The 13,824-nt window shown below is 38.5% G+C and overlaps 1 protein-coding gene across 1 annotated transcript; it reads left to right on the forward strand.

The window, feature by feature from the left end:
* Positions 1 to 10,074: 10,074 nt before the first annotated feature.
* On the forward strand, positions 10,075 to 13,254 carry s100z (S100 calcium binding protein Z). The gene is made up of 2 exons (XM_008295483.1): positions 10,075 to 10,215; positions 13,099 to 13,254. Exons 1-2 carry the CDS (start codon positions 10,075 to 10,077, stop codon positions 13,252 to 13,254), a joined length of 297 nt encoding a protein of 98 aa, XP_008293705.1.
* The last annotated feature ends 570 nt before the right edge of the window (positions 13,255 to 13,824 follow it).

Below are 13,824 nucleotides of genomic sequence, written 5' to 3' on the forward strand. Positions count from 1 at the left end.
ATCATATGCATTGAGTCACATACATGAAAATTTAACAAAGCTAGTTTTGGAAAGTCTGTTGTGGGTTTGTGTGTGGCTCCTGGAGGGCACAGCTACCTCAGGTAAATGTTCCGTGTTCAAAGGTCAGCTGGTGCAATTGCGACTGGGTCTGCTAGGCCTACTGGTCTGTGAACAGCACAAAAAGAGCACAACAGTAAAGTTAAGAATTGTTATAGGAATATAGTCAATATTTCTGTTCCTCAGCAAAAGACTGTCTTAATTATTCACTGATTAATGCGTCACCTGGTGAGCACGCTTGGTGACCATCCTAAAAACTGCAGACTGAGTCAAAATTGAACACATCCATGATATTGAGCTCCAACAGGTGCATGCTGGTCACGCTGGATCCTCCGGCACCGACTTCTGCATTTTAATAAGGAACTTCCATCTTCAGTGAGATGTGCACCCTCCTTCTACTGGTTTGTCGCTGGCACATGTTGGTTCTGAAGCTTTGGGAAACTCTGGCGGACTGGCAATGTTTTGCACTGATAAACACTCAAGTTGTCAAAACCAAATAAAATAAATGCATAATACTTATAACACGATGACTAAGATAAAATTAAATCAATATAAAATATTACTACCAACAGACACTTAAAATATATGTTCTTAGATTTTTAGAAGGAATAAACCCAGATGGCAGCTTGTGCACGAGTTTCCCCCGTGTTGATTAGCAAAGGTCTAAAGTTCATTCCTGATCTTTGAGACACTGCAGTTGAAATATATGTGATTTAAATGAACAAACAAACTTCGATGTGGACATTAGGGACAAACTAATCTGACTCACCGGTTGAAGACTGCAGGCCTCGTGGCTTTCTCCTCCCCTTCCACATTCAGTGTGTTACAATTTTCAAAATCCCCTTTGCTACAGGAAACAACAATAACAACCTCCAAAGAGCAACCTACACACTGACAAGATCTGAATTGTGCAATAAGACAGGCCTGCTTGGTTATTTCGGTGAGTAGGTGTAAGATCATGTAAGATTATGTTTACAGCATTTGCTTTAAGGCTGCAGCATTTGTGGAGAAAATAACAATAATTTATATGCAACAGAAACACACCAGTGTGTTTGAAAATGTCTAGTTATTGGAAGCATTAATGTGGACGATTCTCCTCAGATCACTACATGTAGGTTAAGTCATGACGAACACCTTAATATATCTCTGGACAGTAACTTTAAATTGCAGTTGGTAATGAAAATGATAGAAAATGCTGATTGTAAACCTTTATTTAGTCTCTAATGACAGGACTAGACTCTAAATCTAAATCCAATTTACGTTTTGCAACATTCAAGTTGTAGATATTATTTTTGATGGGTTACGCTGACACAATAATGTTGGTATTTGAGTGTCATTTCTTTCACAAACAAATTCAACAAAAGCAAAGACAATCTGGAATATGTTCAGTTGTGACCAACACTGGGCTTGTATGCAGATCTTAAGCTACATTTGAAAACACATTTGGTGGACTATATTGAATGACTGCATGTAGCCAATGCTCATCATATTTAGCTGTAACATTTGGCCATCCTACACGTCAGCTTACCAAACTAGTGGATAAGAATGGTAAAGTTTTATTTCATGAGTCTGGTCAGTCAGATTTTGATTTGTGCTGTAGGTCAAGTAACTGACAACTTCCACCTTTTTTCTGAAGCCTGACATCTGCTTGTAACAGCTCTTGGAGTTTTAGCGTCTCACCTAACTGGCCCTCTTATTTACAAGTCCCAAGTGATCTCTATAGACGTGGCCGAATAAATACAAAACACTTAAGAAATATATTTTAATGACATGGAAATACTAATTCATATACTACAAATATCCTATACTAATTGAAACAACTCCATTTTTACGAGTTATCAACTTGTAGACTTTTGCTTATGCTGCTAATCATTCAGTTATTTTCAAAATACCTTTGCTTGTAGAGGAAAAGTTCATTTTACTAATCAATCTATTTTTTTAGTTGAACATATTTTCAGTAGAAGTTTAAAAATGGATGCAAATTATTGCAATATTTTTTTGTTAAGTCCAACATATTTTTCTTTAGTGTTTATGAGACTTACCTAGCTTATCCATGTGTCAAATCTGATTCCACGACAGTTGCAGGACCAAAAATAACTTGTGAACACATCTGGGAAAACCCCACACTCCTTCTTGCAGTACTCTGATGACTAGTGTTGATTTTGTTTGTCTCTTCTATTTGTACAAGTCTTATCACAGAGTCCACAGACATCTTTTATTGGTTTCTGTGGTGTTTTTTGTTTTTGTAACGATAAATTTTTCGTCTCCACACATGACAGAGTTCCACTAAAACACATTTCCTCTCACACAACTGAGACACAGATGAAGCATCCTTAGCGTAGCTCCACCCAAGATGACTATCATCGGTGGGGCTCCTATTTCCCCTGTAGCAGAATGATACTGAGGTGCAGCCAGACCAGCACACTTTCTGATATCAGCCAACAGAGGGCAGCAAAAATCAAGTCTTGACCAAAGACACAGTTGCTGAAGACATCCTGCAATAAAACTTTGAATGAAGGGAAATACAGCTAAATTGTATGAGTCACGTGGCCAGAACATCAGATTATGTTTAGCATATTATGATGTGTCATTGTTTATTGAAGGAAGCTAAAGGTGCTGGCTGTTTTTCCTGAACTTGGAAATTATAGCTTCTCTCACTGTGTACCTACCTCCTGGAATAACCCGCAGAAGAATTCAAAGCTTGACTCATTTTTGTCATAAGTGCACCACAGGTTTCTAATTTCATCTTATTTCATCACCAGTTGTCCTTGTTTTAGTTGACGCTACTTTATTTTCTGCTATTATTGTAATAACTTTGCCTTTTAATATTTTATGGCTACTGTTTTACTTGACTATAGTTGTAAATGAGGCCGAAATACCTCAGTGTAGTCTGAGATTAAATAAAGGCTGAATGAATGAATGAATGAATGAATGAATGAATGAAAAAAAAAGTGGTAACAAGGAAGACAGTTAACTATTGAGTGATGCACTGTGTGATGTCAGACGAGCTGGTTTATGCTTTTCATATTCAGTCCTGACTTTGAGTTGAGGTCATGACCTTTCTAAAGTAGATTTGATTTAACAGTAGTATGATATTTATCTGTGTAATAATCATAATAATCAATATTCATAATAATAATAAATGGCTGTATATTTATCAATAACCTAAAGTGAGGATGTGCTGAGTCTCTTACCTCCGATCAGTGTTTCCTGTGAGTTCTGGATATCAATTTAAACCCAGCAGAAAAACTGTGGAAGTCACAGGGGACAAGAAAATAACTGTTTGCTCAAGGCCAACATCTGACCACCAGCTGACTAACTCATCTCATTCAAAAGTATCTTGACTCTTTCTAGGAATACCGCTTGGTTGTTGGCACGTTGTCAAACACGATAAGAAGAAGTTGCTTCAGTGCCACAACGATCAACAGTCTGAGTGGATACGAACAATCACAAACCATTTTTGGATCTGCGTTGCCACTTGCCACAAAGGTGTTTGGTGAAGTAAGTGAAAAGTGCAACCAAAGTGCGCGACCAAGTGTGTGAGGAGGAGATGACAAGGTGTGAGACTCCTCCCTGCTCCGGAGGGTCAGCTCACACTGAACTCTGCTGCTGCAACACGAAACACTGCTGACCCAGGTTCTGGTCAGTGAAGACTGGTTAGTGCTGCGAAACAGACAACTGCTGAGATGTGCTTATGAGGTACAGTCATCCTCAAATGTATTTAGACCCTCCCATTAAAGAAGAAAAAAAACGGTTGTCACTGAGATAATTTGAAATTGACAAAAGTAATAAATTAAAATTTAATGAAAATCATGACACTGTTTTTGAATTGTGGGTCAACAGAAATATTTTTTTAAAAACAACAACAACAACAAGCAAACAAGCATGATGGGACTTGTTAACTAATACTTTGTTGAGCAACTCTTTGAGGCAATCACTGCAATCAAGTGTTTTCTGTAACTCTCAATCAGATTTCTGCACCTGTTGACAGGTATTCTGATTTTGGCCCACTGCTCATCAGCAAAGTGCTCTAATATGTCCAGGACAGTTTTGTTTGTCTTTTTAAATGATTCTTTTCAGCCACAATTCAGAAGCAATCTCTTATTTCACTACATTACAATTTAGCACATTTTTATTTATTACGACTTTTTTTCAGTTTCTAGTTATTTGAGTGACTACTGTGAATTTTGCCTTTTTTTTTTTAAATGGAAGAGTACGAATACATTTCAGGACGACTGTGTGCCTCGCCGTCAATATCTTTCTTTGAAATTCTTCCTCTGAAGTTTAGTTTTTATCTGGAGCATCAGAAACTTTCCTTAAACGCTTCCTAGGTTTTTCCTCTGTACGTTCCACTGTAGTCTTACTCTCTGTAGCCTGCTTTGCCTCTGCCACCATAGTTGTTTCCCTCTTTAGCTCTGGCAATAAAGTCACTGCAAGTAAACATAAAATGCATCAAAACCAGTGCACCAGCATGAGAATGTGACCACAGACACCAGATTTAAAACTCCTGTATACTGTGAAATACAGAGAGAATTCCCTGCCGTTAAAAGCTGTAATTAGTTTTGTGTGAACTTAAAAGCAATGAAAGGTAATTTATACCTAAGAATACAACTTTAACATGAAAGGACTGAATCAATTTCACCTATAGCACTAACAGCAGTGTAACAATTTGGGATAATAGCTGCTGCTTGCAGTTCAGTTAAAGACTGATAAGTCATGCTACTCTTTCTAAAAGAAACTACAGCCAGTTACTGAAAGTCAGACAGTGAGAAATCCTTCAGTAGCTCCAATGAACTGTTCAAACTGCTGTTTGTAAAGTTTACACTCAACTTTTTGGGCATCCGTTTGAACAAAATGCATCGACACCAACAATTTCGTTGACACGTGTCAGTTACTTTGGAGCCGGCACCAAGTAAATGTTCTGTAAACATTAAATAACTTTGCAATCTGAATTAAATGGAGCAAGTTCAAAGTTGTGAAAACAGCAGGTTGTTCACCTAAGAAGGCCGATGTCTGCCTTATCTTCTTCATCTCTGTGTGAAGACTGCTTAAGGCTGTGTGACGGTTTGTGTTGACGCCACTGAAGACATGAAAAGGAAATACATCGCCAGCAACAGAATCCCGTCAGGGATCATCAACAGGTGGAGGTCGACATCCACTCAAACAGCTTCTGTTTGTGAGAGACGGAGCCTCCAGTCAGCCAAGTGAAAGAAGCTGGGAGTCAGTGTGAGACATTTCAGCAGGTTTATTCACAGGCCAGTCCCATGAGGAAACATAAGAACCAGAGAGTTTACTGATGAATACATTTAGGCAGAGGCAGTCTACAGTCTCATAGTTGATTCATACCAATCGTCAAAGTCAAGTCAAGTCACCAATTTTCAAATAATGCATTTAAAATAACAGCCATTGTGCCAGAATTCCTTCAATTAAATAAAAAATGATCATCTGTGCAACCTAACAAGTTGAAATATTTAGATTAAGACCCTATAATGGTACTTGTAGTGTGTTCACTAGCAAAGCCCACAACACAACAATGTGAGATTTAGTGAGGAAAAGAAGAGTTGGATGATGTGGATGTATACAGGATGTAAGGATGCGGGTGGATATAAAGGCTGTCTGGTTGACTGATCTGGGATGCCGTGGTGCTGAAGGCTTGGATGAAGAGAGTCAGCATGGGGGGCTCAGTCTTAGGCAGCGATTTTCACAGAACATGCAATAGACCTGGGCTGCAAGGTGGCTCAGTGGTTAGCACCTCACAGCAAGAAGGTCGCCGACTTGTGCCCCGGTGAGGACACTCAGGATCTTTCTGCATGGAGTTTACATGTTCTCCCTGTGCAGTGTGGGTTCTTTCCGGGTTCTCTGGCTTCCTCCCACACAGTCCAAAAACATGTTGAGGTTAATTGGTGATTCTAAATTGACCGTAGGTGTGAATATGAGTGTGCTTGGTTGTCTGTCTCTAAGTGTTGCCCTGTGATAGACTGGTGACCTGTCCAGGGTGAACCTGCCTTCACCATAAGTCAGCTGGGATAGACTCCAGCCCCCCGTGACCCTAGTGAGGATTAAGCGGCGTATAGATAATGGATGGAAAACAAAATATATATGAAAACGCTCTAAAAATTTGGAACAAATTGTATTCATTCAGGTTTCATTTAAATACCTTTGCAGTCTGGTTTTAGAGCCCTGCCTAGTACATAGTCTGCTCTGCTGAAGGCTGTATGGACTGTTCACCAACACGAGACACCGCTCCTGTCAGCATGTGGGCTTTAGCAAGACACTGAACTCCAAACTGCCTCCAATGGTCAGTATCGTGTGAATGAGAGGCAAAACTGTAAAACAAAACACGTACGCAGCCGTTTCCATCTCATCATTTCTGACTTAATTCGTGCGTAATGTTTCAACTGAGTCACCATGTCTGTGTTGTAGTGGAACAGGTCAAAGCTGAAGGGCAAACAGACTGGACACGTTATCTCTGTTGTCTTCGTAGTGACCTTGGAGATGCTGCAGAGGACTCGAACGAGGGGACGTACAGCGATACGTCATCTGTGAGGTAGGCAGGAGAGGAGCCTTTTAGCTCCTTAAAGACCACGAACAAGGCTTTAAAATCATTTTTAAAGGACGCAAGAGTCCCATGTAACCCATGATTTGATCTTCTGTTGTAAGTAATAAATGATTGTGGTTGATATTGTGATCATTAAAATACAATGATGTGCACATCCCTCCATTAAAGGGGCTGTTGTTGAGATGTGTTCAGGGCAGCTGTTTACTTACAGATGTTAGGAATTTAGGATGAGGATAAATGCAATATAAACAATAAAACAGCTTTTTTTTGGTTTATTTTTTTAAAAAAAAGAGTAATAAAAGTATTACATTATTCATTTTAATTTTGAATCAGGATGTTTAATGTATAATAAATTGACTGTATGGTAATTATATATATTTATTTGCCTAATATTGTGTGAGATATAAAAAATGTTGTCGCCTCTTCCATGTGGATTCTGTTGTTTTAATTTCCAAACATTTCAGAGCTGGGTATGTTGTCAGTTTGTATTAGGGGTCACTCACTGCACAACGTTTCCTACCAGCAGCTGGGAGGGAAACTGTTTCATCACCTTAACAAATGGAAAGTTATTTTCTTTGTGGCAGCGGCTGCGAGTGGAAGAAAAGTTGCAGGCGCACCTGACAACTAACATCCCTCAGGTGTTGTCTTCGGGGGCTGAGGGCTGAATAGAGTGTAATGCTCCACTGTCAGTTATGACACAGTGACAGAGGACGGGCAATCGTGTATGAGAGGGACTGTCGGACACAAAATGACAAAGGATGAAAGGTGCAGCCGCTAAAAATAAACCCAGCAATGAGAATGTGACAGTTGAGAATCGCAAGGTGAAACTGAGAAAACAGGAACAGGCAAAACAGCAAAGACAAGTTTGATTTGTTTTTTAATACCACATAAAATAAAGCCAATGGCCTGGGTGGCAGGAACATGCTTCTTTCATCAGTAAGGTAAAGTACATGCAATTTAAAGTAAATGTATTTAGAAATAGACGTAGCCAATACATTCTGGGAGAAATTCAACTTAAAGGCACGACATGTGTTTGTATTGTTCTTTTCAATAAGACTGCACATAAAAGCATGAGCTATAATGCAGAGTTTGTAGAAATTGTAAAGAGTAAGATAAAATCAGATATAAATATAAATCACAACCGAACAAAACAGACAAGACGGCAAATATCAGTGCACTACAAGGAATGAATAAATGGTCTAAAATCAAGTCTATGGAGCTCTTCAGTCTTCCAAATGCTTCAGTAGCAGGTCACTGGACTTCTGTTTGGTTCTTGAAACTCCCTGCGGAGGAATCTTAAGACTGCATTATAAGTACCTGATGAGTGGTTACTGGGGAAAGTCGTTGTGGTATAAAACTGTTAATGCAGAATTACAAGCCAGTGATTAGAAGCAGTGTTTGGAAATACTTGAAGCCACACTAATACTAAAAGAATAAATATGGACCACAGAGGAGGCAGAATTACACAAAACTACCCAAATGAACTTCATGAAACTCGGCGGAGAAATGAAGCATTGGACACAGGAGGAGGTTGTTAAATTAGCAAAACAGAGCTTTGACCTTGGTGGACGTCTGTGGTCTTTGAGGGACCTTCTACTTATAGTTTGCAGGGTGCAAATGATTTTTTTTTTTACTGTCACAGATCTTGATGGGATGCACAAGGCTTTCTAGTGTGGTGCAAGAACGTTGTAATTATAGTTCTTATATGTGAAGTAAAGTATGAGTAAAATATACAGAATCCATTGAAATCGTAGGTGCTTCAGTAGAAATCAACTGGACTTCTCTTGTAGGTTCTTGAAGACGTTTCAGCTTCATCCAAGAGATGTGGCAGTTCTAACTGACTAGTGGGGCGTAACAGAATTTAGCCTCACTGCAGCTCACATGGGCCCATTAACCACCCAGGACGTGGCTCAAAATAGTTGTGAAACCAGGTGGTCCACCAACAACCATGGTGGTGAAGCTGCCAGTTTACACAACAAAGGATGTAAATCTGTCTGGAGTGACTCAAGATGATACTAATGGCGACACTTTCCTGGGAGAGACGTAATCACTGCGTTATAGGTGGTTGATCAGTGGTGTCGCAGACCCACTCCTCTGTTTAGAGATGGCAGTTCCTATTTGACATAGATGGCGTCCTTCACTCTTCTCTCAAACTATCCGTCCTCTCTGTCCAAAATGTGTACATTGCTGTCCTCAAAGGAATGTCTCTGATCCTTCAGATGCAGATGGACTGATGAGTCTTGTCCTGAGGAGCTGCTCTACTGTGTGGAGTGTTGTCCAGTGAAATATAATGAAGCAGAAACAGAGCTATAAAGTAGCATTCATTAAACAGATTATTCCAATGTAGGGTTGAACGATCAATCAAGTTCAAACCAAAGCTGCCGTTGGAAACAATGCAATTGGCAAACTGTAAAGCCTGCAATCTAGGATCGACATTATTAAGTGTGTTTCACTATTTTATTTGTTATTATTACTTCTTCTTGCTTCTTCTCATTCTTGCATTAGAATATAAAACAGTGGATATTTTTTGTTGTAATGATTCATTGCATGTTTCAATCTGCTACGGTCCGAGGTTTGAAAAAAAACCTTGATTGCAAATCGCAATATTTATTAGGAAATCATTTGGTCCGACTTCTGATGCACTCAGTTGCATTCGACATTCAAGGGGAACATTTTTAACAAGATTTTTCAGGAACAACTATCTTTGTTGTCCTCTGAGCAAAACGCGTCAGTTTTGTTTCACAGCTCATATTTTCTTCTGTGGAGGTTCTCATTTAGCAGCAGAACATGACTGCTGCAAGACTGCACACAATAATCAGCGACATATCAGCTATATTATTACTCTATCTTAACACTGCCAGAATGCTTTTAGGGATAATACTCATGAATACATGCATTAAGACTTATTAAATGACAGTTATAAAAGGAAGCAAGGTGAAACATGTTCATTTATTTATGTTGGAACCCTAAAGAATCAGCCAAATCCTTGTTCCTCTTGATGAACACATGTGAGCAGGTGGACATGCAGGAATCAACCACCTCTGTCTGATGCAGTATTGCTCAGGCCTGTGTGAAGGCCCACGCGTGGCTCAGGCTTTGATGAATACCGGTGGGAGCTCTGGGGTTACACTGGTACATGTTTTGTTTTTCACTTAACTGCACTGATTAAAACCTGGAAAGGAAGACAGTTACCATGGGCGTCTCACCTGTGGAATTAATTATCGCCACAAAGATAGAGGATGGCCCACTTAGCCTCTCTCCATTTCCTAATAAACAAGCTGCGCTGCTGCGTCTGTCATCACTTTCGTACGGGATTCTAACCAGGTAGGAACTCCTCGCTTACACGCAAATGATGACTTAGATTCCTTCTTTTGTGTAAATCATGTTCTTTGGGTTAATAGACGTGTAAAACATTTCTTTCTTCAGGAAGCTGCAAGAGCTTTTATCCATCCAGCAGAATGCCGAGCCAGCTCGAGGGTGCCATGGATGCACTGATAACGGTTTTCTACAACTACTCTGGAAATGATGGAGATAAATACAAGCTCAACAAGGGCGAGCTGAAGCAGCTGTTGAACAGCGAGCTCACCGACTTCCTCACGGTAAAGTAGAAGGTTCAGCTTGATGCTGATGATGGTTTATTGTACATTTAAACTGAATTCAACAGCAAGTGGTGGAATTTTCAAATGATTTGCAAATGAAACACACTTGATTGTGTGAATATTAACTATTGGGAATGTGTTGTGTGAGCCCCAGTGTTGCCTAATTTGCTCCAAAATAACCTTTAGCAGTTGTGCTAATTTCCTTGAGGATCTTTACCCCCTTGGAGGACGCTTTGCTGTTGCTTTATTCGGTTAAAGTTAAAGTAGTTAATGCTGTTTTCCGATGATTTAGCATCGTGACCTTGTTGGAGAAAATTGTTTTTTCATTGATTGCCACCCCTCTGTCAAAGTGTAACTGCTGGTGGCTCTCTCATCATAGCACTATGGGAAATAAAGGATGTGCAGAAGGAGACGGATAAGGTCATTTGAGATAAGTCCCAGCCCTCTGAGTCTGTGTGATAGCAGAGTGTGTGCAAGCCTGCGATTCCGGATGATTGAGACCAGCGCGTCAAACTAAACGGCCAAGGTCTAAAGCCTCCGATGCCTTCAGATATCTTTCTTTTCTCTCCACTGCTTGTCCTCCCTCGTGCGGATGGGAAGCCTCAGGTGCTCACACATCATCATCATCAGTGGCCCATATCACCTCCAAATATAGACTCCCCCATGATGTCATCACATCCCCGTGGGCCACAGTCACCTCTGAGAATAGACGCAGCCCCAGCAAGACAGTCACCCTCAGTTTCAGCCGACAGAAAACTTTGACACTTGAGAGCCAAGGCTTGATAGATTACTATATATATAAACTGTATATGTATTCTAAATATAGACGGACGGCAAGATCAGGTGTTCTTTTATGATTTAGGAATCGCATGTATGTATGCTGCCATTTGGCTGTAAAACAGAAAAGTCACATTTTATAACTGATTAAAATAGGATTCTGTTTACTAGAGCCGATTATTGGTATTTAAAAAATAAAATATAAAAGCGTTATTTTTGCCTCATCAACACTGAAGAATAAATGTTGAAATTTTTAAGTTCTAAATGAAGACACAAAGATTTTTAGTGAACAAAGACATTGCAGTTAGAAGAAAAATACAATCTGAACTTAAACATTAAAAAAATGGCAGCAAGGGTTCCAGAAAAATATCTTAAAAGATGTTGAAATACTGTAACATTCAAAAACAGTAGAAACAGTCAAAATAATGGTAAATATATGTTTATTTTTTGTTGTTGTTGTTGTTGTGTTTTTTTTTTTTAGATAATTTAAATACAGTAGAACAGTGCAGTTTATGATCACACCTTATAAAAGAGCTAATGACTGTTTGTGAAAATATATATTTTTGGTTTGGACATTACGTAGAGTTTGGGCCTGTTTTTTTTTTAGGGTTAACATATAAATAAATACTTTCTCTCTGTGATTTCATTTTATAGGTAGGTTATTTCAACAAAACAGGGACCATGTATAAAATAACAGTTAAAAGATGGCTGAATATTTTTCCATCCTTAACATAAATATTCTTTCTTTCAAATAAAGACAAATATTGGTCAAATAAATATATTTCAGCTGATTTAAATACAATAACAAAATCTGTAATTTTACAGTCAAACTTTGTAAAAAAATAAGTAAATACAGATATTTGATGTGGACATAATTTACGTTATTTTTTTCATGATTAACATGCAAACAAATTCTTTCTTGATTTTAGTTAATAGCTATAATTTTACAAAACATGTAAAAATCTGCATATTAACAAGTAAGTTGTTCAAAAATTACTGTTAAAACCTGCAAAAAATGTAGTTTCTTTTTTACAAACAGTGTATAGTGCTTTATTTGTGAAATGAAGGACATTAATAAAAATAAAATATTGCAAAGTAGAGATATAACGTTGCAAAACATTAAAAATATTTAAGAAAGATTAAAAGAACTTCAGAATTGTTCTAGCGTTTAAGTAAAAGAAGTGGCAATGCGATAAGTCGCCCTGTTTAGCATTTATCAACAGTAATAATGAATATTTAATAAAGGGTTTACTCCAGTGTAGTCAACAGTTAATCAATTTGAAATTGCACTTTGACCTAATGCAATTAACAATTCAATTTTAACACTAAGATTGTTATTTTTTTCTAATTACATTTATTGACCTTATTGATTACTAATAATCTTGGCCTCTGCCCTTTAAAAAAACAAAACAACATTGATGAACCCATACAATCAGAAGTAAGTTGGTTTTGGTGATAAAATCTGGATTTGGTTGTGAATTAACTTGCAGGAATGTTGTTTAGCTGTTAATACTGTGCACTGACAAGTCAAACAGTAAATAACGCTCAAACAGAACTTTGACTCTTTCAAAAACTACATGTCAAATAATGCAACACGTCTCTGGTGATATTTTCCTGATTATAATAAAACCTCGTCAGTGTGGGTTGGATTTTTAATTTTAACCTTTGGTGAAATGTTGACTTTAATGAGCGCCACAACAGAAAGATCACCGCTGCCTCGGAGGTTGGAGGATTGGAAAAGGAAAGCCATGTCTTGTTTCTCAATCCTGGAGGAAATGAGCAAAGCAATAAATGTCTTGTGTGATCAGCTGCAGCTCATGGGTCATTTAGCAACGACATCACTCTGCTCTCCGCTGGACACGGATGGCAGCTTTTTGCCTCCAGTCAATATTAAGCTCCAATAACAGCCAAATGACAGCATGACTGATATTTCCCATATTTTGACCTGCACCCAGTGTTTGTTGAAGATGTTTTTAATTGGCCAAAGAGGGATCTGCGGGGGTCAATAGTATTGCTTTACTAACCCAGGTTATAGAAGAATCATTAAAAGACGTCAGACTGCTGATTTGATGAGTTACCATTTATGTCTTTTCATTCTGTTTCCAGTCTCAGAAGGATCCAATGCTGGTGGAGAAAATCATGAATGACCTGGACTCGAACAAAGACAACGAGGTGGATTTCAATGAGTTTGTTGTGTTGGTCGCCGCCCTGACTGTTGCCTGCAATGACTTCTTCCAGGAGCAGAAGAAGAAAGCCAAGTAGACGTCATGCAGAAAGCCAACTGGAAACCACCTTCAACGTTTAATGTCCAATCGGCTGAATAATTTGTTGTAGTGTTTCCCATGAGATAGGACTGTAAATGTGATTGATGGATGTAGATTCCTGTCCTGTTGCCACAGATTAAAAAACAAAAGAATAAAAGTTGCTTTGCCAATTTACAGCCTGGAGCTGTATTTCATTTTTCTGTTAGAGGGGTGAGTGTAACTAGAAAGTACAAAGTTTCCTTTCTATCAGTCATCCATGATGTTGTTATTCTCAGTTTTTTTTTTTTTAAACTGTGTTTTATCCCAACCGCAAGCACATTACTGTAAAAACTTATCTTTTAGTTTTGTCTGCAAAAAAAAAAATTGTAGTAATTCAGTGGCATTTCCCTTCAAAAGCAACCCTTCGTCATCTAAAAACCTGTCTTTAAATCATCCTTAGTTGGAATATCCCTCATGCACAGTTTTAAATGTCAAATGTTTAATATCTTCCTGAGGGTGCATTTAGTGGGAAACATTTTTGTCCCCAGTCAGTTTTGTTGTCAGTGTTCCCCCAGGAGTGATACTTGTT

The sequence above is a fragment of the Stegastes partitus genome, unplaced genomic scaffold (genome assembly GCF_000690725.1).
Source record: "Stegastes partitus isolate 25-593 unplaced genomic scaffold, Stegastes_partitus-1.0.2 Scaffold1051, whole genome shotgun sequence".
NCBI lineage: Eukaryota > Metazoa > Chordata > Actinopteri > Pomacentridae > Stegastes > Stegastes partitus.

Coding starts and splice junctions, on each gene's coding strand:
- s100z (XM_008295483.1), top strand. CDS start 10,075: ATGCCGAGCCAGCTCGAGGGTGCCATGGATGCACTGATAACGGTTTTC. Junction 10,216..13,098: donor AGCTCACCGACTTCCTCACG/GTAAAGTAGAAG, acceptor TTCTGTTTCCAG/TCTCAGAAGGATCCAATGCT.